Source organism: Amblyomma mixtum, chromosome 2, assembly GCF_055824585.1.
Source record: "Amblyomma mixtum isolate Tamu chromosome 2, ASM5582458v1, whole genome shotgun sequence".
In the NCBI taxonomy this organism is placed as follows: Eukaryota; Metazoa; Arthropoda; class Arachnida; order Ixodida; family Ixodidae; genus Amblyomma; species Amblyomma mixtum.
In genome coordinates, this window is record NC_143013.1 from 78,110,255 (window position 1) to 78,133,526 (window position 23,272).

The 23,272-nt window shown below is 44.8% G+C and overlaps 1 protein-coding gene across 1 annotated transcript in view; it reads left to right on the forward strand.

Annotated features, from left to right (window-relative positions):
- Nucleotides 1-23,272, forward strand: part of LOC149359809 (cadherin-like and PC-esterase domain-containing protein 1) — a 212,888-nt gene that overhangs the window by 125,341 nt on the left and 64,275 nt on the right. Inside the window, exons 5-8 of the mRNA XM_089571913.1 lie at nt 4,831-5,101; nt 11,444-11,553; nt 14,295-14,379; nt 21,124-21,313. Of these exons, the coding sequence (XP_089428039.1) occupies nt 4,831-5,101; nt 11,444-11,553; nt 14,295-14,379; nt 21,124-21,313 (656 nt within the window). The remainder of the gene's footprint in view (nt 1-4,830; nt 5,102-11,443; nt 11,554-14,294; nt 14,380-21,123; nt 21,314-23,272) is intronic.

The window sequence follows — 23,272 nt, forward strand, 5'->3', positions numbered from 1 at the left end:
GCATTTCAGGAAGTTACTGCAACTCGGGAGCAAAGTATTGGCTTACTACAACTACCCCATTCCAATAACGGCGGCCGCTCTAGTGTTGACTTTCTTATTTGGGCGCCTGCCTGCAGGCTTAAGCGAGTTGACACTTTTCAGCCAGTACAGCCAAGCCAAACGCGAGCGACCTTACGCGAAGCGGGCTCGCGTGTTCTGCTGCAGTTGCTGCTGATACTGATCCTTTCAGCCAGACCAGAGTGCTGGCAGCAAAGCCCACCCGTCAGGCCTTTCCTGGGTTTGTTTGCCTTATTGGATTTTCGCGACAGCTCGATGCAGATGAGAATGAGCGCGAGACTAGGAGTGCAGTGCCGGCGCATCCGAATCAGCTTTCGTCGACGGCGAAAAAGTCAATTGCGAGTTGTAACGTGATCCCAACATCCCTTGCTGACACCTTCAAATGATACCAAACTCGTCGATGCTGCAACCCCACGTTATTCGTAGCGTGCAAATACAGATAGAGAGATAGAGTTTCAAGCTGAGACGAGAGGAGATTTCGCTCTTATCTTGTTTATTATTTTTTTCGTTTGATCTCTGAGATCCTCCACAATGTGCAGCGTCAAGCCTGCGCGACGCTGCTGCGTAGGTTTCAGGGAATAACGTTCTCAAAAAAATAATTTTTTGTTTCGCTAGACGTAGCCTTCGAGCAAGGTAAATTTCATAAAATATGCACTATACAAATAATTGCATGGTTGCTGCTGACGCAAGTGTAAAGCTATACGCCTCCGACTAAATCTTGTTTAGCAGCGCTTGATTTGATGCATTTTGCTCGTAACACGTGCTCTGTGTCTGTACTTTCTCTTTTGTTTTGTTCACTTTTTTTATTGTTATTCCTGTGATGCACAGTACGGGAGCCCGAAACGAATCGTCTACGTCAGGTTTAGCTCATTTTTAGCCCTCCGCTTGCGTTTCTGTATGCGACAGAAATACGCGGGTGTTGTTTCAGCAGCACAGGTCAGACAAGCAAGAAACAGCAAACACTGCGAAAACGCAAAAACGGAGTGACTTTTCCGCGCGCGCCAAAACACATGGTAGTTTCCCCGGAGCGCAGACAAATGAAAGAAAGACATCCGTCGTGGGCCCAAAATAAACTTCTGGCTGGAATCAAATAATAAAGGTGAAAGAGAATAAAAATAAATTCAGGGAAAAGTAACGGAGAGAGTGACATCAGATTGCCGAGCAGCGCGGTGGCGGCAGGAGTGTTTTGGCAGCCCCGCAGCAGGTAGGGAGCGGGCGGGAATGAGTGTGGGTGGCTGGGCGCCGGAGAAATCTGCAGGGATGTAAAGGACGGAGAACTCGACGCAGATATTCCATTAGATGAAGCTCTGTCCCTCAGGGGAGCCGGCGGCAAATTGAAATGAGTCTGCAATCTGATTGGGACTCGCGGGCAGGGGCCATGCTCACGCGCGTTTCGTATACCCTGTTGAAGGAGGGAAAAAATAACGGATCCCAAGAAAAAGAAACAAAAATCCTCAATTGACAGAAGAATAGTCTGTTCAGTGCACTCGAGAAGCCCTCGAAACATGGTCTGAAGAAGGAATACGATAAAAAGAGAGAGAGGGAATGAGGGATGGAAAAGGGAAAAGGGGGAAGCTTCGGAACTTCATTGGCTCTCGCGGAAGCAATTTTTGTACGCGATAATAGCACCCCTTCCCCCCTCTCCTCCCCCTTTACACTTTCCTAACCCAAAGAATGTTCCCGCCTGTCGTCGCCATCACCGTCGTCGACTCCTGTCCAGCGAACGGTGGCCAAATACTGCAGCAGCACGAGCATTCCCTCCCGGGAGAATAGGTGGCGCCACTATTAAGCTAGGTAACGTTCCCGCGCGTAGAGGAACCGGTTGATGACGCTTTGTACAGGTTTCTTTTTGACGTTGTTCGCCACCGCTCGGTGCCCTCCCGTGAGCGCCTGGCGCATTGTGTTGAGAGAAGCTCGGCGCAGGGCGTTATTTACGTCAGAAGAAGAGACTCCCAAATACAATTAGCGGGAGAATAGAGAGTAGTGTTGTGCTTGGAAGCGGCTCAGTGAGTAACCCTTTCTTCTATAGCTTTCGTTTTTTCTGTAGCGTCCCTAGACCCACCGACGTCTCGCTTTCGTTGATGACAGCGGCTCCGAATCCAAACTTTGGCGAGTTTCGTCTACGCGATTGTTCTATGAACCACTTGTTGTTTTCAGACTTTCGTAAAGTAAAATAAATTGCAAGAACTTAGCTAAATTTCTCCGAACTTAGCCGCTAGCTCACCGAACTTTCTGGACTTTAGTGGGGGTGACAGCAGTACCAAAAGCTATTAACTTTTTCGCAACCTCTTTCTGCTGCTACGCATCCACGATAATATTGTGTTTCAAAAAATGCGATCCTGTCTCATTGCTTTCCTCTTTGCTGTAAAGTGTAAAATTCATTCACTGGAATTCTTACATGATCTAAATTACTGTGCACTTGAACACTGAAGCTCACTTCTTAAACTTCTCAACTGATCTTCGTGTCCATGTCTAACATTCTGTAACAAAAATTTTGAGAATTAGAAAATTGTAAGACATTGTTACTGAAATATTGACTGTAATGGTCCGTTCTTCTGATATGTTGGAAAATTTTTCTTTTAACGTGCTTCCATAGACCGCATCGAACAGTAAAAACTTCCATAGAAAACCGATGGGGAACGCTTTGTACGATAGCAAAAGCGTTAATAGAAAAGAAGATCGCGAAAAAATAGTGAAATCTTATATATGAAAAAATTGCGTCCACAAACGGTTTCCTGTTCAAAAATGCTTTTGTCCAGAATCGTTGGGTACGCTTTCCTGGCTTCTTGGGTATGATGTGTTTTGCTTCAGTCGACTTACTTTTGTCTTAACCCTAACTGTACACGTGGCAAACTTTCAATAAAGAAATTTCGCTAAAATGAAACAGCGCAATGAATAACAAATTGATTGCGATAACGTTGTGGCACAAGCTTACGCACACTTCAATGTTCCCCGAAGAGGTCCTCCATAAATCGCCAGTTGTGTTTCTAGTCATCCTTCTAAAAGCAAATTCGCGTTCAGCGATCCTTACAGTCAATTTCCTGTAAACGACCACGCCATTTGCACTTAAGGCCTATCAATTCTTCTTGCTCTGAATGTAACGCGAACAAAGCGTAGAAAGGAGCCCTTCATTTTCTTGTTCGAGCTTCGCTCTAGCTAAAGCAACTCGTCTATTTAAACCCACTTTCCCGGCCGCCTAGGCATGCCTGCCTAAATGCGGAAACAGTGTACCGTGTAGTCCAGCAGCCGGTTTTAAATACCCCCTGTCTTCGCAAATGCCAGCCGCGTACTACATGACCCGGCCGTTCTAGCTGCCGGCAACTTCACATCACCGTGAGCCGCTGGCTTAGAGCGCCGCCCGCGCGCTTCGTAAAACGCTTAAGCCCGGTTCAAACAGAATGGGAGCGGCCGATCCGGCGAAAAGGCTCATTACACGAGTGTGCGCTCTTCGGGTAGGTAGCGCCACTCTAAGCGTGTATACAGATGGACATGACGGAAGCCCTAATTAGGCTAACAAGGAAGCACGCTGGGAACGAGAGAGGGGAGAGTGGGTGAGGGAAGCTCCGGTGGTGTCGCAGTGCGCCTCCATTTGGAGTTCGCTTTCTAGCTTTCCTCATTTTCGAGCCTGCTCGCTCTTAATTCCAGACTGAAATTAGTCGCGCAGCTGATCTTTGTGCCTCAAGTGTCAGCGCTACGCGAATGCCTTGCGCGTTTGGAATTTCCGTGGTTCGCTATAGTCTTTACGGTGTGTATTTTCCTGCGCCCAAAGCCTACGGTTGTGTAATTTCGCCGAGAGATTTTCTGTTTACTTCTTAGGTAGCAATGGTCGCGAACATGCATTGTCTTAGAAAGATTGTGTCCCCAACGGAGCATGGTGCTCTGTAAAGTCGGTAGGAGTTGCGAAAGCGTCAGGAGAAGCGCTTTGAATAAGCCTGCCTGCCGATCGCGACGCCTTACTGTCCCGTGTCGGGTCCTCATGCCTTGCCAGTTGTAATTCTGGTTTGTAATGGTGGTATTTATGTGTCAGTGGGATAAGCCTCACTGTGGATCTATCTGCAACCGCTCCGCCTGTGCCACTTCAACATCATCATCATCAACCTGACTACATTCACCACAGGGCAAACGCCTCTCCCATGTCTCTCCAACTAACCCTGTCTTTTGCCAGTTGTGGCCACTGTATTCCCGCAAATTTCTTAATCTTATCCGCCCACCTAACGTTCAGCCGCCCCCTTCTACGCGTGTCTTCGCTTGGAATCCACTGCGTTACCCTTAAGGCCCAGCCCCGCCGCGGTGGCTCAGTGGTTACGGCGCTCGTCTGCTGACCCGAAAGACGGGGGTTCGATCCCGGCTGCGGCGGCTGAATTTCGATGAAGGCGAAATTCTAGAGGCCCGAGTACTGTGAGATGTCAGTGCACGTTAAAGAACCCCAGTTGGTCGAAATTTCCGGAGCCCGTCACTAGAGCGTCCGTCATAGCCTGAGTTCCTTTGGGACGTTAAACTCCAATAAACCAAACCTTAAGGACCAGCGGTTATCTGTTAATCTTACCAGTCTCCTAAAAGCCGTCATCCATTCACTTTCCACATAACCTGTTTCCTATGTACTTGATTACACCCAGCCGCCCCACAAATGTGTCCTGTCGGCAGATTTTGTTGAGGCTTCCTGAATCATGCGATGATGTAAGTAATGTATTATGGTCCTGTACTTTCTTTCCATAGCCTCATCCATATTATGTTGGTTATCTTTTTTTGTCCTACCCTTTCTCCTTGTTGCAGCTGGAAGAAGAGCAGCTACGGCCTCTACGCGAGTCCACTCGTGTTGTCCTTGTCCGAGGTCACAAGGCGGCCATCAGCCGTGACTTGCCTCTTATCAGCTCCGTCCTGGCCGACTACGGCTGGCAGCTCAGAGCGCCGCCCTGGTTCAGGCGCCCAGTGACGTCATTATCGCCCAACGCTGGAGACGGAGGTGCTGCGCCATCGATCTCGGCTCCTGTCCCCGCCGCTGGTCCTTCCTGGTCGTCGGCGGTCAGGACAAACTCCACTACAGGTATCAACGATAATTTGTACGCAATCGGAACGCAATGGAAGGCTATCTACAAATCCTCGCAGGTACAGCGCATGATTTTAGCGCCGCCAACAGCACCGTCAACGACGCGCTTGGTTACGCATATCAAATTCACTTGAATCCATAAGATCGATTATTTTGTAATGCTAAATACCCTAATACGTTCCATACCACAAATGACCGCAATGCAGTGACCCCGTAGATATTATCTTTACTTAAAACGAGGCCTGCCCGGTTGCACCTCCCGCCGGTTCGGTGAAACATCACTTTTTCGACGTTCATTTTTTAATTGTTGAGTTATATGGCGAACATTCATGACATTCAGCCGTTTTCGCTTCCATTTAAAGGTGTTTATTATTCTTTAAGCTTGCTGAAGTCTTCACATTCTGAGAAATGAAGGTCATATGTTGTGCCTCCTAATTTGTAGACATGGTCTCGGGAAAGCTACTAGCGTACGCTTATCCTGAAAACAGCTGGAGACAACAATAATATAATAGGTGTGATCAATCATTCATAATCTCTTCACCATTAAATATACAGAAATCAATAAAAAACTTTACATACTCCTACAGACGACTCGTTTAGAAGGAACGCAAGACTAGACCGAAAAAAAATTAAACCTGAGACAAAATGAGCGCTGCTTTTCCCATGAAAAATGCATGCGATAAAAGCAACGAAATTAAAAGAACAGAGCATAGTAAAACAAGTGCTTTCGTAGCACTCTTGAACACATTATACGGTCATCGACTTGCCCGGATGACGCATTCCACCTGGCGACTCTTTTGAAAAGCTATGACGTAGCCTTGCGTTAGCCAACGATAGATTTGGAGTGCCCGTCTGCATAACAATGAGTGAATAAGAGCAGCTGTCAGTACTGCACGACGGGGACATAATTACAGATGTCTTCTTAGAAGGCACGTCTTGCTGCCTATTCGCTTGAATGAGAGCCACTCGATCATCCCCTTTCTTACGTCATGGGTGATGTCAGCGTGCTATTTTTTTTAATTTTCAAACCTGCCACGTGGTGAGATTCAGGGGAACTAGAAGCGCTGGTCCCGGATTCCTGGTAATGGTGATAGAAGTGCAAACTAAAACCCAAGCTGTATTGGAGAGCACCTGCTAGTTTAATTTTCTCTGGAGCCTAAAACTGAAAGGCCGCAGGATTCTTTCATTTCTCATCGTTTCTTTACTCCTCGTTTTCTTCTCTGCCGGTATAAATTGTAAACCCATCTCTACCCACTTCGCATCTACACGATGCTCGAAGTGAGATCAATATCACTTCTTCTTAAACTGCATTCAGGCTTAGAGCACTACGCAATATACCCCAATTTTTCACGCTACCAAACACCGCGCCACTTCTCAACATGTTTTTGTCGTTTTTCTCACGAATGCACCGCAATTTTTAGAAAAGTAAATTACGAATCAAGAGCAGTTTGGACATTGATTTTTGTACTTGACTTCATTTTGCTGCTTTCAAGAAATGATGATAATGATGATGATGTCCTCAGGCTTAATGACACATACCCACGGCGAGGGATTGGCCAGGGTGCATAGCGGAAACCTTTTCTTCGCGTTCACTTTTTCTGTGACTATTCGTGAAGCCCTAAAGCTTAAACTCGGAGACATATTGCCACGTATCATTGTAGCGTCCGTTCGTTCGCGCAAGGCCACAGAAAAGGGGTGTTATCATTTTTGTTCGTGACGTGAGAAGCGACCGGACTAATCTCGATTGTTCACAGCCATGAACAGCTGCATCTACGTGTTTCTAGATTACTCTAGATGATCTCGACCTGTTATCTCGAAGTTTCCTTGCTGGCTTTAAATTGAACGATGCCGCGAGCAGCGGGCATTCATAGCTCGGCCACTGACGAGCACGCTTGTTGCTTACGCCGCCACGGAGTGATTCAGTTCTTTTGCGGGCGCAAGTCAGCCCAAATAAAGAGCTTCGTTTGCAAGTCTTTCTGGTGTTTTCCTGACTGCTGGACTGCCGTCACTACAACGTGACAATATATATGAGTTAATTTTAAAATCCCTTTTCTTTCCTTCCTTCAAGAAGGCGACCCCCATGAAGCCCCTTTAATCAGAGGCAAGGTGACCTCAATTCCTTTGTGTAAATATGTCTATTTAATTCCCAATATTTTAGCAACTTGGTGCAAAGAGTGCGTGGCTGATTGGTGCTAGTAAATTTAAGGTATGAGGCCAGTTTTAAAACTCTAAATTAAAAAAAAAAAAATTTTAAATGTTTTCGAAAGCTACTTATTCATTGAAGTTCAGAATGGCGCAAAAGACACACACAGGAAAAATAGGGGATGGCAAAAAGAGCGCCTACTACCAACTGAGTTTATTGCGGAAACACCCTCTTTTATAAAGCAAGACATATCAACCACGAACTAGCCCCAAAGCAAGTTCTTCTACTTATTCATTCCTGAAAAAATTGTAACACAAATTGTGTTTCCAATTAACACCGTTACAAAATATAAAAAGATGTAACTCCCCTGCGCGTCTCGCCAACCGAAACTAATGGCATCCCAACAATATAATTCCCTAATTTGTGCAAGATTAACAATTTTTTATGTTAATGTTTAAATTTTTATTAATAATAGTTGCTTCTTAACATCTGCCTCTATATTTCTTTGAATTTAGCAACGAAAATTCTCGAAAAGAGCGATGCATGACGTTTGGAACACACTAGTTTGTTACGTCAGCCTGCCAACATCAAAGTTTGGTTGGGATTATGATGCCATAGGCCACGTCAACAAGGGCAACGTAGGGATGCTACGCATCCTGAAATACATTGAAATCAATTCTGGTCTACACATACTGAATCTTTGTCTGGCAGGAAACCTTCCCATCAGTCTACTGATACCGCAAATGCAAAGCGAAAAGAGAAGTCAGTCGCCGTACGATTAAAAGCAAGTAAACGCGAGGCTAAGTAAGACTTTAGTTGCAGATATGATGGATTTTAAACGACGTTCTTACGCAAACATTATTAATTCCATTCCTGTAATAGGTGTTTTAACAAGACTGCGTAGATTTCGTTATTATATCCCTAGCTCTGCAATTAATCGAAATGCGTGATATCGTGCTTTATTTTATTTTATTTATTTATTTATTTACAAATACTGCTAATCCCAATTGGGATTGTGGCAGGAGGGCTTAGTAAGGTTAACAGAACGCGGTCAAGCATAATCGGAACATTCAACTGGTCAGCATGTTAAGAACAACAAACGGTAAAACGAAAATACAACCGAGCTGTGACGAAAACAATCAAATAACACATAAAATAAGGCTAATGTCGGTAGTATTATACAAAGAATAAAAAAATGTTGAAACATTGCTAGTTGTTATAATACGCAGACAATAAGTAAACAGTAAATATTATAAGCATACACTGCAAAGGCGATATTGCTACATTTCTGCCCAAAAGCTACCTATATGAAATCAAGTGTTTCCGGTCATTCCATTGTCAAACAATGAAGATGCGTCACACCAAAACTGTTTTGATTGATGGCACATCTTGTCTTTATGTACACTCATCATCAATAGTACGCAGCCCAAGGAGTTTGCTTCTAAGCTGTTTAGCGGGGCTCCCTGTCACATCTAGCTGTCCAAAGCTTGGGATGATTGAGGACGCGAAGCTGTTCCTTTTTCGAGAGATTACGGGCGCTGAGGATGCATAACTAGGCATGCAGCAGGCCTCACAAGCAAATCCCTTGGGCCGTATATTTTTGACGGAGAGTGTACGTATCTGCAAAGGAAATTTGACTTCTGATCAACTAAATTAGTTATTAGCGCTGACGTCGGATACATATTTAGCCCATTTTTCAAAAAAAATTTTTTTCATTCCTTTCATTATCTTTATTTCGATAGAACAATGGTTGTAATGATATACCCCTAATTTGATGTTTGTATCTGCTGTCAAGTTTTTTCTTAGAAGGTGAGCATCAGCAAAAGTTAGCGAGTGTGTGGTCTGGAACAATTCCATTTGCTCGAAATCAAGAGAATGTTTAACAGCGTAAATCTGTTAACCCAATGTGACTAAGACCTTCTCGTACGAAAAACAAAAAAAAGAAAGAAACAAGTAAGTGACAAGAATTACGCATTTTAAAAGAAGAAGTGAACACGCTTCGAGAAAAGACGCAAACGACTCGAGTGCTTCTCGAAGTCGCTGTGCTCAAAGATATTCTAATGGCAAAGCGTTGTGATGTACAGTTCACAAAACGCCACAACATGGAACCTTCTTAGTTAAAACTAGTTTTCGAGCTTCTTAGAGGGGACGCTACAGTGTAGACGTACGGTCATGAACAATATGGGAGGGAACATGTTTTGAGCGTTCATTTATGTATTACTCCATAATTACGTGTGACAAGCACAGTTCTTTTCTGTTTTCTAGCTGGTTGTCCTCAGGGCATATTTTATACAAAAGTCATTCTCAAATTTCATCAAGAAATAACTAGAAAATTCGAAATTTTGCGCAAACAAGTTTGTCTCCTCTTATATAGCTCGCGAGTGTACTTATATGGAGGAAAGTTCACTCGTTTCGAGGACTATCTGACGTATCGTTCTATCTGGGTTCGGCTTGTCGTTTTCAGGACCGAAAGAAGAAGCCCAAAAGAAAAATAGCGATGCCAAAACCTTCCGTTTCGTCCCTTCCTCTCTTCCGGCAGCCTGCTTCACGCCCCCTCTCCCGAATGGGTTTTACGTGCGGTGCGGGCCTGCAGTTTGGGTCCTTATAGGGGCTACAGAGAAGCCGGCCCTTCGTTGGTGGCCAGGACGTGCTCAGCGCTAGTCTCATTCTACGAGTATTTATTAGCTTTGCCCGCTGGGACGCGGACGCTGCGATCGAAGCAAATGACCGAGGCATGAGTTCTTGTTCATATCTTAGAAGCGCCAGCTTTGGGAGGCGCTTACTTTTTTGTCATCGCTACCTTAACATCGTACACGATTTCTCGAAGGGCAGAGCAGGCTTATATCTCTGGCAAAACGAGGCGACTGAAAAGCAAGCCGGAGATGAAAAGTGTATGTGTCAGTTTATAATACGAAAAGTTGGTCTGAAGTTTGTTTAGCAGCAGTATTTGTAACAAAATATCAAAAGCTAACCCTTCCGATACACTCCACTTCCTGCTTCCCATTGGAAGCTGAAAGCTAAACTCGACGTTAAGAAGAGCAGTAGAGGTACGAATGGACAAGGTTGAAGCTAAAACTTGGAGCAGCCTCCATGTTTTCAGTATATTATTATAAGCAAAAATAACGTTAACGTACATTGCGCGAAATCGAACATCATAGACAATAAAAGTAGAAAATTTATAGCCAGTATATTGATTTGCGATCGGACGCTCCATACTGCACAAGGGTTCACGCTAGCTTCAGAATTTGGTAATGAACGCATAGTGATTTCTCAGAATAATAAGCCGACCCTGCAGGAGATGCATAAGGTAGTTTTCTTTGTAGTAGCTCATGCCTCAGTCAACAAACAAACAACTATTAGAAACGGCCAAGACAGACATGTTGAAGAACTGCATCGTTGAAAACAGCTAAACTCACAGCGCAGTGGCGCTCTATATACGGAGGATTGCCGCAAAAACATGCCTTCTCATCAAAGTACTGTTACGCTCATACAGCTGACGTGAGACATACATCCGGTCTCACCAACAGGTGCTTTTGACAGTAGAAGTAAATTTGATAGTGTAAGTAAATTTTCAACGCTTCCTCGCCGCTGACCTTTTGCTGCCGTTGCATCAGTAATTTTCTAAATCAACAGATACTGACAATTGTAAAACGCAAGTACAATTATTTCTTTTTAGGATTTTTTTTCTGGCTTACGTTTGAATATAAGTTCGATGTTGTTAGCTATAAAGCTGTTTAATTTCTCCCTTAATACGTCCCCATTGCAGCGTGCGTCTGCATAGGTTAGAGTCATGTTTTTCCCAGAAGGAATAGAATCGATTTAGTCACCATTCTTTCTTTCAAACATTCGCTTTCCACAGTAGATGGTTCATTTGAAATAATATACGGTGCCAAAATACAGATGAAGGCTCTTTGTAAAGGTTATCTAATACATCTAGCTTCTGTTTGCTATCATTATGAACTGTAAAAAGATATCTCAATTTCTTGAAGTCTCCTTGGCGTAGAATCCATTTTCATACTGATTTGAGAAGAAATAATGAGTTCCATATGGCATTACTTTCTCCTGCATAGCTCGCTTGACGAAAACAGCTGCACGAGCTAAGGGGAGGCACACAGATGGCTTCTTGGGTGGCCCATCTTTCAGTAGATGCGCCAGCGCAATGTCAGATTATGTTTCTCAATCTTCTATATTCGCAGGAAACTCGCTGCAGCAGTCCTCGGAATGGGTGTGGCTTCTATGTCTGAGCTTCAGCGATGGAGACAACGGAGCCTGCGTGGAAACAGCCGAGTTGTCGCAGTACCAAGCGGTGCGTGTCATTCCTTCTGGCGTCTTATTTGATACAGCGTACCGTGAAAGCGGGACAGGTTTGCATCAGATCGTGCAATACGCTTTATTGAAACAGCGCGTTCTGCCTGTCGTCCTGCGAACTGACTGAACACGAAGCTCTATTCAAGAGACGAGCTAACTTTACTGAAACGCCAGGCACGGCGCCAGGCATAACGCCAGGGCCGACAAACCAGCCGCTGCTGCCGTTCAGGGAAATCTTCACACATTATAACGACAACCACCGCCTTTTCCCGGCCCCTGCGAAGGGGCTGAGTAAGACGGAGGAGCAAACTTTAAGGCGCCTGCAGACAGGTACTCTACTCTGTCCTGCAATCTTAAAGCATTACGAGCCTAACACGGATGGGCGATGCCCGCACTGTGGGGAGACCTGTGATACCTTCCACATGGTGTGGGCATGTAGTCAAAATCCCTACCTCCCCCCTTCCCCTACCCTTTCCCGAGAGGCATGGGAGACTGCCCTCCTCAACTGCTTCTAGCTTGAGTCCCAAAGGGCTCTGGTGAAACGGGCGAGAGACGGGGCCTCGTCATGCGGTGTCCCGGACTAGGGACGCCGATCATGCAAGGGGGCCACTATGTGGCTCCCAAACTCTATTCCACTAAATAGAGGTTTTCACCACCACCACCACGACAGGAATGACGCTGGACACAGCACCAAGCTCTAAGGTTTTTTTTTCTCACATACCCAGCAATTATGAACGAAAACACTTTTCAACAGGAAGATCTTATCAACGAAGTTTATTTATATATAGTAATATTTCACTATGACAATCAATATATCGGCGGATGTCTTCTCGGCAGATTGCATTTATTTTGTATTACCGTTTTTGCTTTCTCGACAGCGTTCCCCATTGGTTTTTTGTGGCAGTCGTAACTACTCGATGTGTGCGATCGAAAAACTTTAAAAGAAAGAGATTGCTATCCATCAGAAGAATGGACCACTACCTTCAATATTTCCACAAGAGTGCCTTATAATATTCCAATATTAAAAATTTTTGTCCGCAAAAGCTGGACTTTTCTTACGAAGGAGTACTGCTTGAGGGGAAACGTCTAGCGACAGTTCCTGTGAAGAAGGCGCTGCAATAAGTTTACAACAAATTTTACGGTACACTTTTGTTGCGAAAGCAACACTATTGGAGCCCAGCTCGGCTCGTCGCATATGCTCGTGGCGGTGCGGCTACCAAACGACCTTGAGTCGCCGTTGCATAGCAACCGCTTCAGCTGCGCTCCAACAGATGGCGCCGCTGCCGCCTGTTTTAACGTCAGCATGAAATAGACTGCGACGGTACCTTAATCACCGTGCCTTGAAAGCAAACGTTCCCTCTAACGGAGGGATCCACACTGCGGCACAAGTCTGAGTCCAGTGGGCAGGACTAAAATCTCTTTCAGGCTATCTTATTCTGGACGTTATCAGAGCACGAAGAATGGCTGAAACGCAGGGGAGACTTGTCGGAATCTAAGAGCTCGCTCGACCTCTCACGACAGCCGCACTTTGCCCGAATGCAGCCTCCAGGCTACACACACGTTTGATACCACCACTCTAGAATCTCGTTAGCGGGCCACAATGCGAGCAGCGCCGTCTGATGAACGCCCCACATTCGGCCACTGCCGGAGAAGAGCGTTTTTGTTCGGGCTCCCAGCGCTAATAGACCCTGGGCGGCCGGGTCAAAAATATCTCATTCAAGACGCCGGACTCCACGGCCTCCGGATGCTCTTGGCTCGCAAGTCCGTTACAACTGTCCGCGTGCCTTCATTTGTTGCCGGGGATACAAATCTCTCCCGCTGCCGGCCCTGCCTTTGTTGTGAGGCCCGAGAAAGCGCTAAGAGAGTGAAGCTCTTGCCTTTTGAACGGAGTGGGTCATTCGTCTTCAAGTGTTTCTTGGCGCGCGCGCCACGCAAGAGGCGGGAGGGGTAGCTCTTTCGTATACTAGGCGCGTTTTTCCCCGGCAAAGCGAAAGCAATGCGTTTGCGAGAATATACGATCCTTCTTCGTGTGTCCGGGAGCTTTCCCTCTCGTGGCTTTGCGGAGCGCATTTAGCACCGAGCTTGTTTTGGTGTGTGTGCGGCCCGGGTCTGAATGCCGGCCTTTTCCAAAACGGGCCGTTTGTTTCGGTAAAGCTTGACAACGCCGGCATTTACTCCGTTTTGTTGTAAGCGTTTAGTCGGCGATCTAGTAGACCGAAGTGTCCTAGCAGAGGTAAACAATAGTTTCTTTTTTTTTTTCGTTCTTGAACCTTTATACCTGGCCGCGAGAGGTTTTGTATTCAGCTTTCTGTTCTTGTGACGCTCTACCTTTGTTCTCATACACGATCTAAACTTAGTTGCACAATTATGAGGTTTTGAAAACACATTTGTTAGTCATACATGGTCTAAAACTAGTCGCACAATTATGAGGTTTTGAAAATAAATTTGTTAGTCATAGACTTATAGACCATAATTGAAGGCGCTAATAAAATTGATATTGTTGTTGGTTTTAATGCTTTCAAAAATGAGCCTACTTCTGTAATAAATATTGAAAGTGGGCACAGTTTCATTGATCCTGTTTCTCCTGTTATTTTTCATAAAATAAATTATAAGCGCTTATACACAGTTACGAGACGTTATGTTGACAAATTAATTTTTCTTCTAAGCTAGCCTTATAAAATAACGACCTTTATATGCTATCCTACCGCATATTAACCGAACCACGACGTTCTTTTGCAGGTGAACAAGATACCTGGTCTAAAGAGCGTGCTCCTCAAGAAAGACGCTTTCTGCAACACAATGAACGATGCCAGAAAAATTCCAGGTAGGGATCAATTTTGCACAGTGCGGAACCGGCTATCTGCTTTGGGGTTGATTTGCGCCTAGGTTCCCTACACTTGATCATAGTCACTGTAAACTTAGATCACTGCTCGTCGGTTCACCGCTGTCTATTCATCGACCGTAATCAATCAGCGCTGGTCGGCTGGTTTAGTCACCATGTAGACTTTAGTGTAAAATGATCTGGGAATCTGACGCCGGCATTTTTATTGAACAAAATGTACTTCTAATGTTCCCGTATTTTACTGCATTGCTGTGATGCAATATAAAATCAAGATGAAACGAAATTGAATTATTAAACTTGACTATTATTTCTTAATTATCTCATTGTCGCTTGGCGGCTAGTGGTCCTTGAGCACAGGTAAAAGAACCACGGTATTGCCAACGTAACTTTGCAGTGGCGCTCGGTAAATTTAGGAGAGTTCGGAGACAAATACTACATCCTGCAGCCTGAAAGCACAGATTTAAACAGCAACAGCCTGGAGATCAGAATGCTTTTCGTCAATCTGTCCGGCTCATAAGTTATCACGGAACAAGAAAAGTGTGTCAAAATCCAAAGGGGCACCATATTTGCCAAAGAAATCTACCAGCCGATTATTGAGGATTTTTTATAAGCTCATCATCACGGAATTTTAAAAATTTATGTGCACGCTCATCCACTGGTATAGTGAACACATGTGCGCCGTACGTTGAACACTTGAGAACTATCGAGCACGCGCAGGCAGCGTGGAAAGTTGCCATTAATCCCACGCTTTTTGCACATGCACAGTAATTGTGGACATGACTCTACGGACAGCGAACGACGCCGGCTAGAAATTAATAGAAATGGAATTAGAAAAGAGAATGGGATTTGACGGCAATGGTACTGTTATCCCAGCGCTAGTCTTCTTTCCACTTGAATAAAATTTATCTTTTTAATGCTTCGTTTGCCGCTTCGTGCTTCCCTCTCCGCCATCGTGGTTTAGAAAAACAGCGGTAATTGAAAAAAAGAAAGACGTATTGTAGCGGTTGTATCATAATTTAAAAAGAGGAAGCAACATGCTGCCTACCGCCAACGCCGCTGTTTTCTCTGAAAGACCAGCATTAGCCGCTTTAATGAGGCGAGCTCTGTCTTTGCAGCTATGGAAAGTCTGCCTGGCCATCGAAGCCAGCTTCAAAGACCGAGGACAGGATTATACAAGCATTTTGTTTTTATTTGATTCTATAACCTCCGACTCTTGCCATTGAAGTACGCGACGATACCTCCCGCTACACCCGATACTTTCAGTGGCAGCAGATGATAGGAACAGAATAGCATCCAGGGAGAAAAAGTCGTTATGCTTTACCACGCCAGTAGCTGCATTTTATTACAATTCTTTTAACGATTCATTTTCTTTAGCCCACTATCTGCTGTCGATGACGATTGTGGCATGAGCACCGGTATCTAGACAGCAGTGTATATCCTCGGCACTGGTCTCACAAAGGACTATGATCGATGAAAAAAAAAGCAAGACAATTATACGAAAAATTGTCGCAAATCATTGCCGCAGTCAACTGCAGGAATTAATGACTTAAAGCCAGTTCGTACGCCTTCGAACACAATATTGATATATGATTCCTGGGCCGCCATGCGGCCGTTCAGTCACGACATCCAGCCAAACATGTAAGGCATCGAGAAATCAGAGAGAGAGAGAGAGAGAGAGAGGGGGGGGGGGGTGAAGGAGAAAGAAGGACGAAAGACGGGGAAGTTAACCACGAAAAGCTGCTGGTTTGCTACCCTCAGCATACCACCTCGGCTCATAGGCGTAAAAATACTTGTGTGAATTCGTTCCCAAGTACTGTCTAGCTTCTGTTGGTTTGCTAAAGTTTCTCGGATGCTTAGAGAGTGGCTATTTTTTTTAATTGATATTCGCAATCTATTCCTTCAAATGCCCTCTATTCTATAACAAGAAGCTGCTTCTTCTTATGCAGACACTAAAGTAGTAAAGAAATTTTGTGGATGATTAATGATCATTATGTGATAATAGTGCGTTAGCATTAGGTCTTCTCCTGATTTAGGTGTCATTATTTGTCATTATCACTTAATTAAAGTCACTTTTACGAGTTCTAGTGGCCGCTATTGTGGCCGGCCCCTCCTTTTCTATACAAGGGGAGAGCGGGATTTCAATATTTTCGGCAGGTGGCAAGTGTGCATAGCACTACGCCACCGGATCCCACACACTTTTTCTTTACGGTGAGCACGGATGTTAACGAATTAATAAGAAGAAAGCAAAAAGCAAATAGCGCCACTAAACAGCAGCTGCGTTGCGCAATCACGACCGCTGCCTTTTGGGACGCAGCGATGACGCCAGAAACATCATCGGCAGCATTCTTGTAAGCGCGTTTATTGGTCCAACTAGCCACTATAAGGGATGACTGTGATCACAAAACACCGGAAATGGACCATAACAAACCTTGCGTGTTTTGTTCACCAAGCGCGGAGTAAGTGTCAATGGCCGGGAAATGTCGGCGACAGAAAACAGTTTTGTAAAAAAAAGTAAGAGTTTCCCGTATAAATCGCACGACATGAGATAACGAAATGGCCAACTTCAAAACTGCTTTGATTAAACGCTAGATGTGGCACGGCTGCCTGATTTTGTGGAAACGGTGATGGTAGAGTGGATAAATGTAGATCTTTCATCGAAATACATAAAATACACCCGCTGAACAGCCCTTTGAAAACCACAGAGAAACAGCAACAGCCATCGGGTTGACCTTATCAGGATCCAGTAAGGTGATCAAGCGTGTTTTCTTGTCAAGCCAGCCTAAAAAAAATTATCCGTAGAGTAACAAAAATATATCTGGTCCTGCCGTCATCATAAAACTTCCTTTGTCAGTTAACCGTATGTCTGTACTACAGTAAGTTTTTTTTATGAACAGGACAGTATAAAAAACAGAAGTTCGTATCGACGCCAGCGTTCGATTCATCGCAATGTCTGCCACGAAACACACAGCGGAAAGCTTCGCTACGTCGTTAAGTGCTCGCCCCAGGATCAACAACACTTTCTACCCGTGCAATCAGTGAGAAAGAGAAAGAACGTGAGAGAGAAAGGGAAAAGTAGTTGCGACAATTATCGTGATGAATTTTCGCGCGCTAACTGAGTGCGATAAGATGGGCAGCAGTCCCTTGCCAACAACAAGCGAATGAAAGAAGCCAATCGAGAGAAGGACTTGTCCTGGCAGACGGTGGTGGAAATGTCTCGCGGTAACAACCTTTTCGGAGACATCGCCGCTTTCGATGTGCCCCTTCTCCCCTATTTCCACCCACGAGTCGATTTGCCGATATTGCCCGAGAACACGGTCCCGCTTTTGTAGGCGCGTCTTCAATAAGCTAATGCACTGAACACTTGTGGGCGGTTTCCTTTGAAGCCCGCGCGCTCTACGGGTTGCTGGGAGATGTATGGGTCGCGGCTGAAGCTTTTTCCACATGTTCGAAGCCAGCCTGCCACGCTGGCTGCTTCGTCGCACCCCCCCCCCCCCCCCCCCCCCCCGTTCTCCCCGCTTCTTGTGCCAATTGTTCGGCGTCTCGAACCGTCTCTCTTCAGCAGCAACGTTCAAAGAGAAGTGTATCTTTGTTCGGAAGCGTTTTTTGCGACAAAAAGTAACATTAGGGGAGAAAAACAAAATAAAAAGTAGCATTAGGCAAGGAAAAAAAAAAACAACGTTAAGAAACTAGATCGAAGTGGGTATACATGCGCTTTCGCTTTGCCTGTCATTGTACGAAATGTTGTTCCTTTGTAGGTCGGAATAGTGCGAAATGGAAAAAAGCGAGTAAGAGGGCAGTAAATGGGATTGCGCTTACATTTGCAGATTCAAACGGTCGAGCTTTACTGAACCAATGAATAAAGAATAACTGAAACTGTCCCGATTTTGAAGCGCCAACCTATAAAACAAAAATTCAGACGTTTTGTATTTAAATCCTTTTTTTTTATCGGTCTCCCCTGGTTGCTGCGCTTTCTGCTTGGTACCTTTACGAATGAGCGCTATTTATTCTCGAAGGTTTTGCGCCCTCATAGAATATTTACCATGTTTACCGCGCTCTTTTGTGACAGCACCGCACGCAGTTGTCTTAAGGCAAATAGCGATTTTCAGTTTGTGCGTTCGTTTTTTAATTTGTGTAGTTGCCTGTAGTCGAGTAGGTAAAGGGAAAAATATTAGGCAAGCGCTCAGTGCTGGACAAAACATAGGTTTCTAAAACACGTTTGCCTTAGGCTTTGACTTGCGTGGAGGAAGGCAATTCAATCGCGTCAATGTGGGCCCAGGAAAGTACCTCGGATATGTTCAGAGCACTGATACGATGTTGCCGATACTGGCGCGCAGTCTTAGCTAAAAAGTAACAAGACAGAATGGTTTGCTAATCATTCGTATAGTAGAGAACTTAGGCCACCTCTAAGATCTGAATATCAGTAAGATAAGTAGAATCCTTGTCTTCAACTTTCACGACCCCTCGATTTTTAGGGAAACCCTAGAAGCTCCACTATACGACTGAGACGCATACGATGCTACCTGGTTACTTTTGGCAAAGAAGGTTCGTCCGTCTAACTGCTTCTTCAATCTTTGTAGTTTTACTCTTCACTGTTATGCTGTCCCTATTGATGAGGACATGCTATGCCTATAGGCCAGAAGGCCCATAAGCAAAATCAGTCCATGCATGTCTGCCGGCTTGGCAAATTGTCTAAAGAATAACGAGAAGTGTGGTGGGAGATACTTAGGGTGATCGTTAAAACCAAAACTATTTCGCCCTGTCGATGGTGAAGCAACTGCAATGCTGCAGTTGAGAGTGCTATATCATGCTGGCCCAGCCGGTGGCGGAGCATGAGTCCCTTACCCAATCGGCTCTCTACCCTGTGCTGTGCTACTCCGTGCGAAGTACGCTGCGCTATCTCTTGGTCGCTGAATGGGCCCAGGAATGACAGGTGACACAGTCTTAAAGAAACATGGCGAGACGAACGCGGACAATTAGCAACGCGTCGTTGATGCATAGTTGGTCGGTGCTGATATCGCCAGCTGGGATGACTTCATTGGTGCGGATAGTAACACTGACATCGCAGAGCCATGAAGTGACGAAGTCACTGCACTCGAAATAGTACGAGTACTTCCTAGCTACTTGAATCTGAAGAATGAGATGACGAACAGGCCCACCTAGCATTAGCGGCCGTGTACACTTAAACGGCAGTTAGTTATATAGCGTCTCGAAAAGCAGGTCGTTAGCGAGGATCTGGATGAGGAATACGGGACAGCGTTGAAGAGCTCAGAAAAAAACCGTCAAGGACCTCCAGGGAAGAAACAGCACTATGACGGCGTGGCAGGCGCGCATGACACATTATTTAAAGAATCCACGCTAGATTTGTGTGCTTTAGTATTTCTGGCCATAGCTTCGGATACAATGAACATAATCGGCGCGACCATCAGGTTCGTTAAAAGTGGGCTCGACTGCGTTTGATTGGTTTATTTACTGAATAATATTTACCAAAAGTATTCTATGAACCTAATAACTTCTTGGAAGAAAATATTGCAAGCCTTGAACTTAATTTGTATGAAGCAGTATTCACGGTATCAGTTTAATATTTTTATGTTTTTATAACCGCACGTCTCAGTCGTGGGCTGCACGATAATATTGAATTGCATAGAATTTGTCGGTGTAATCCGTAGAATGGTTTTCACAGTTGATGTGATTGCAAAAACTCAACGAACATTCTATGATGGGCAAACTTGCTCTTCACTTTGCAAGTTTTATTAAAAATGCCGTATTTCGTACTGTGTGCTCAACTTCATCAGCAACTTTTCCAGCTCGACGTACATTTTACCCGCTTGCGAAGTTCTCAAGTGCATTTACTTACGAACAGCAAAAAAGCATTATTTCTGGATCACGATGTTGCTGCAGTTTTCCTCAATACAAGCGTCTATGTATAGCTCTTCTCTCTAAAGCATGACAGCAATGAAGAATTCGCGGTTTAATGGCGCCTCTGTTTGCTGAGGACAAAATAGATCAATCTTCCGCATCAGGGAAAACAACGAGGTCGTTGTCCCAGAGTCGACCTTTCTTGCTTGTTTTTTTTTTTTCGTCACAGAAGGTCGCCTTTTATGTTTTTATGCGTTTTCCTTGCGTTTCAGGAAAAACAAGCTTTTGTGCAAACGTCTTGCACTTCTAAGCTTTGCTTTAAAAGTTTTTCTCCCAGAAAGGAGTCAATCCCGACAAAGCTTTTTAACGTGAAAGTGCTAAATGTCCCTATGGCAGAAAACCATGCGTCGGCGTCGTTATGACTGACAGCCCAGATTTTTCGAGAGGGTAGTGGGATAGAAAAGCAGTTTTGCTAAAAACACAAAAAGGTTGTAAAACGGAATAGAACCGCTGTACGTTGGGTCCAGAGACAGGCAGGTTGCATCTACTTCATTGAGGAACATTCGTTCAGTGGGATAAATAGAAGCCTCGTACGAGCACCTCACACCCCACAGTAGGCGGATTACACTACAGGAACACTTAGTTAATTAGAACCACTAATTAGTGTCGCCAATTAATATAGACGATAGTGCGTAATAAAGCTGTATGTCATGGCAACATGCGGGTCGATGTTTGTACAACGGTGCGCCAGGGGACCCCCAAGCGACCGAGAGACCTTTTAACACTATCGCTTCGCACCCTGAGGTAAACTTGAATGTCCTCCAAGTTTTTTTGTTTTTTTTTCGTCTACCTCTTGTTTCTGTCACGCAGGCGTGATGAAGGCTTCGCTGGTGCCCCTGTGCTTCGTGCTGCCAAGCCAGTACCAGCAGTTCGTCAACGTAGCTGACGCTCTTGGCTACTCGGCGCATTGGCTGCTCACACCTCTCGCGCCGGGAGCCAAGGAGAGCGCCCCGGAGTCGCTGGACATCTTCAGCCCTCTAGGAAGGGCGCGCATTCAGCAGTGAGTACAGCTACTACAGTGACCACTTCGAACATATTCGTAGGAAATGTTTCAACGCATTAGGCTAAACACACAATAAGACACGAAGACCACAAAAATTGCGAGGACACTTTGGCAACTAAAGTGTTGAAAGGCGAAAGCCGAGGACACTATGCCGTGACGACTTCCGGTGGATGTAACATCACACCGTTCCCGTGGCTATATCGATACCCAAACTCTACATCTTTCAGGGATCTTAAGTGTTAATTACGCTTAATTATACATTTTTTATCTAATTTGACACAAATCCGGCGTTTTTCCGACCATTCTGTGACAATTTTCACTATGCCGTGACGACTTCCGGTGGATGTGACGTCACACCGTTCCCGTGGCTATATCGACGTCTGCGTTATTACGACGCAGTTTTGACATTTTTTACTATAATTAACTAACTAAATACTCTACAGTCATCAAACGTAGCTTCTAGGTTCAATTTTTCCTCATCTATCTGAAGAAACAATTCGTTCTCTCCTATCTTTTTTAATTGCCGAGTTAACACACTGCCAAAGGTGTGACACCCTCTGCTAACGGACCACATTATGAGCCATTAGAGGCTTTCGCCTTAAAAGAGCACAGCGCTGTCTCTTTGGGTTGAAATGTTTCCTACATGTGAGCATAGCAACCGGCCCGTTGCCGAAAGCAGAGCTGGATTATGGGACTGCAGTTCTTCGCGCTTCTACTGAAGGTCACATCAGAGACACTCAAGGAAATAAGTTTACCTGAATTTATAGATTCATCCTCGTTAATTTGATCAGAAATGGTTGTTATCGCTCATCGCTTCTGGTCTACAAAATGTAAAGCCATTGTAAAAAGTATACAGTCGGGGAAGTTTGCTTCTAAGGCGCGTAGAAGTGTACTCTAGCACAGCAGGAAGTTCAAAGCTACGATGAGATGAGGACGGGAGTTCTCTCTTTAGAGATATTTGGAACCCTGAGAATGCGAAATCAGTCATAACGCATCGCCCAGGAGACAAACCCTTGGGCTACATTTTTGTGTGAGAAAAGCTGAGCCTTTTCGATAGTGAATCCCTCATAATAATGTTGGTTGGTTAGTTTATGAGGTTTAACGTCCCAAAGCGACTCAGGCTATGGGGGACGCAGTAGTGAAGGGCTTCGAAAATTTCGACCTCCTGGGGTTCTTTAACGCGCACTGACATCGCACAGTACACGAGCCTCTAGAATGTCATCAGCATCGAAATTCGACCGCCGCGGCCGGGATCAAACTCCCCGTCTTTTGGAATAATATGGCCATATATATACATATATATATATATATATATATATATATGATCACATTATTGGCAGCTGATTGATCAATATAAGATAATGTCACCACAAACTGAAAAATAAAATTTAGTTCACGGCGTTTCGGCTGGAGACCCAGCGTTTTTCGAAAAACCTGGTCAACGTCGTGAAATAAATTTTGCTATGTTTTTCAATTTTTGGGGACTTTATCTTCTATATACACACACACAGGCGGGGGGTTTTTCACCTAAGACTACACAATTTAAAAAATAGGCTTTTGGAGTAAGAACAGTACTTTTTCGGCATAGCATTGTCGGCGGTGCAACGCACCAGCTAAAATTTGCTAACTAGCAGGCTGGTTAACTATACTATTGAATAGTTATCTTTTTAGCCCTTACTCTTTGGCTTTTTAATTATTCAAAGGTGCGCAGCCCCCTTTAAGTAATATCCATGTCAGCTTTTTTTTTAATTTTTAAAACACGGTTACTCTCGGCACTGTGGCCCAGGAAATTTCAGAAACAACGGCTTTTCGGCCCCCATGGGTTTTAGGACGGCACAGCCCATCCCTGCGGACTATGTACGGGGCGCGGACAATCTAGTAACAAATTATGTTTTTCCTTGAGAACTGACCTCTAGTAACTATACACCAGGCGCGTACTAGAGACGAACAGTTACG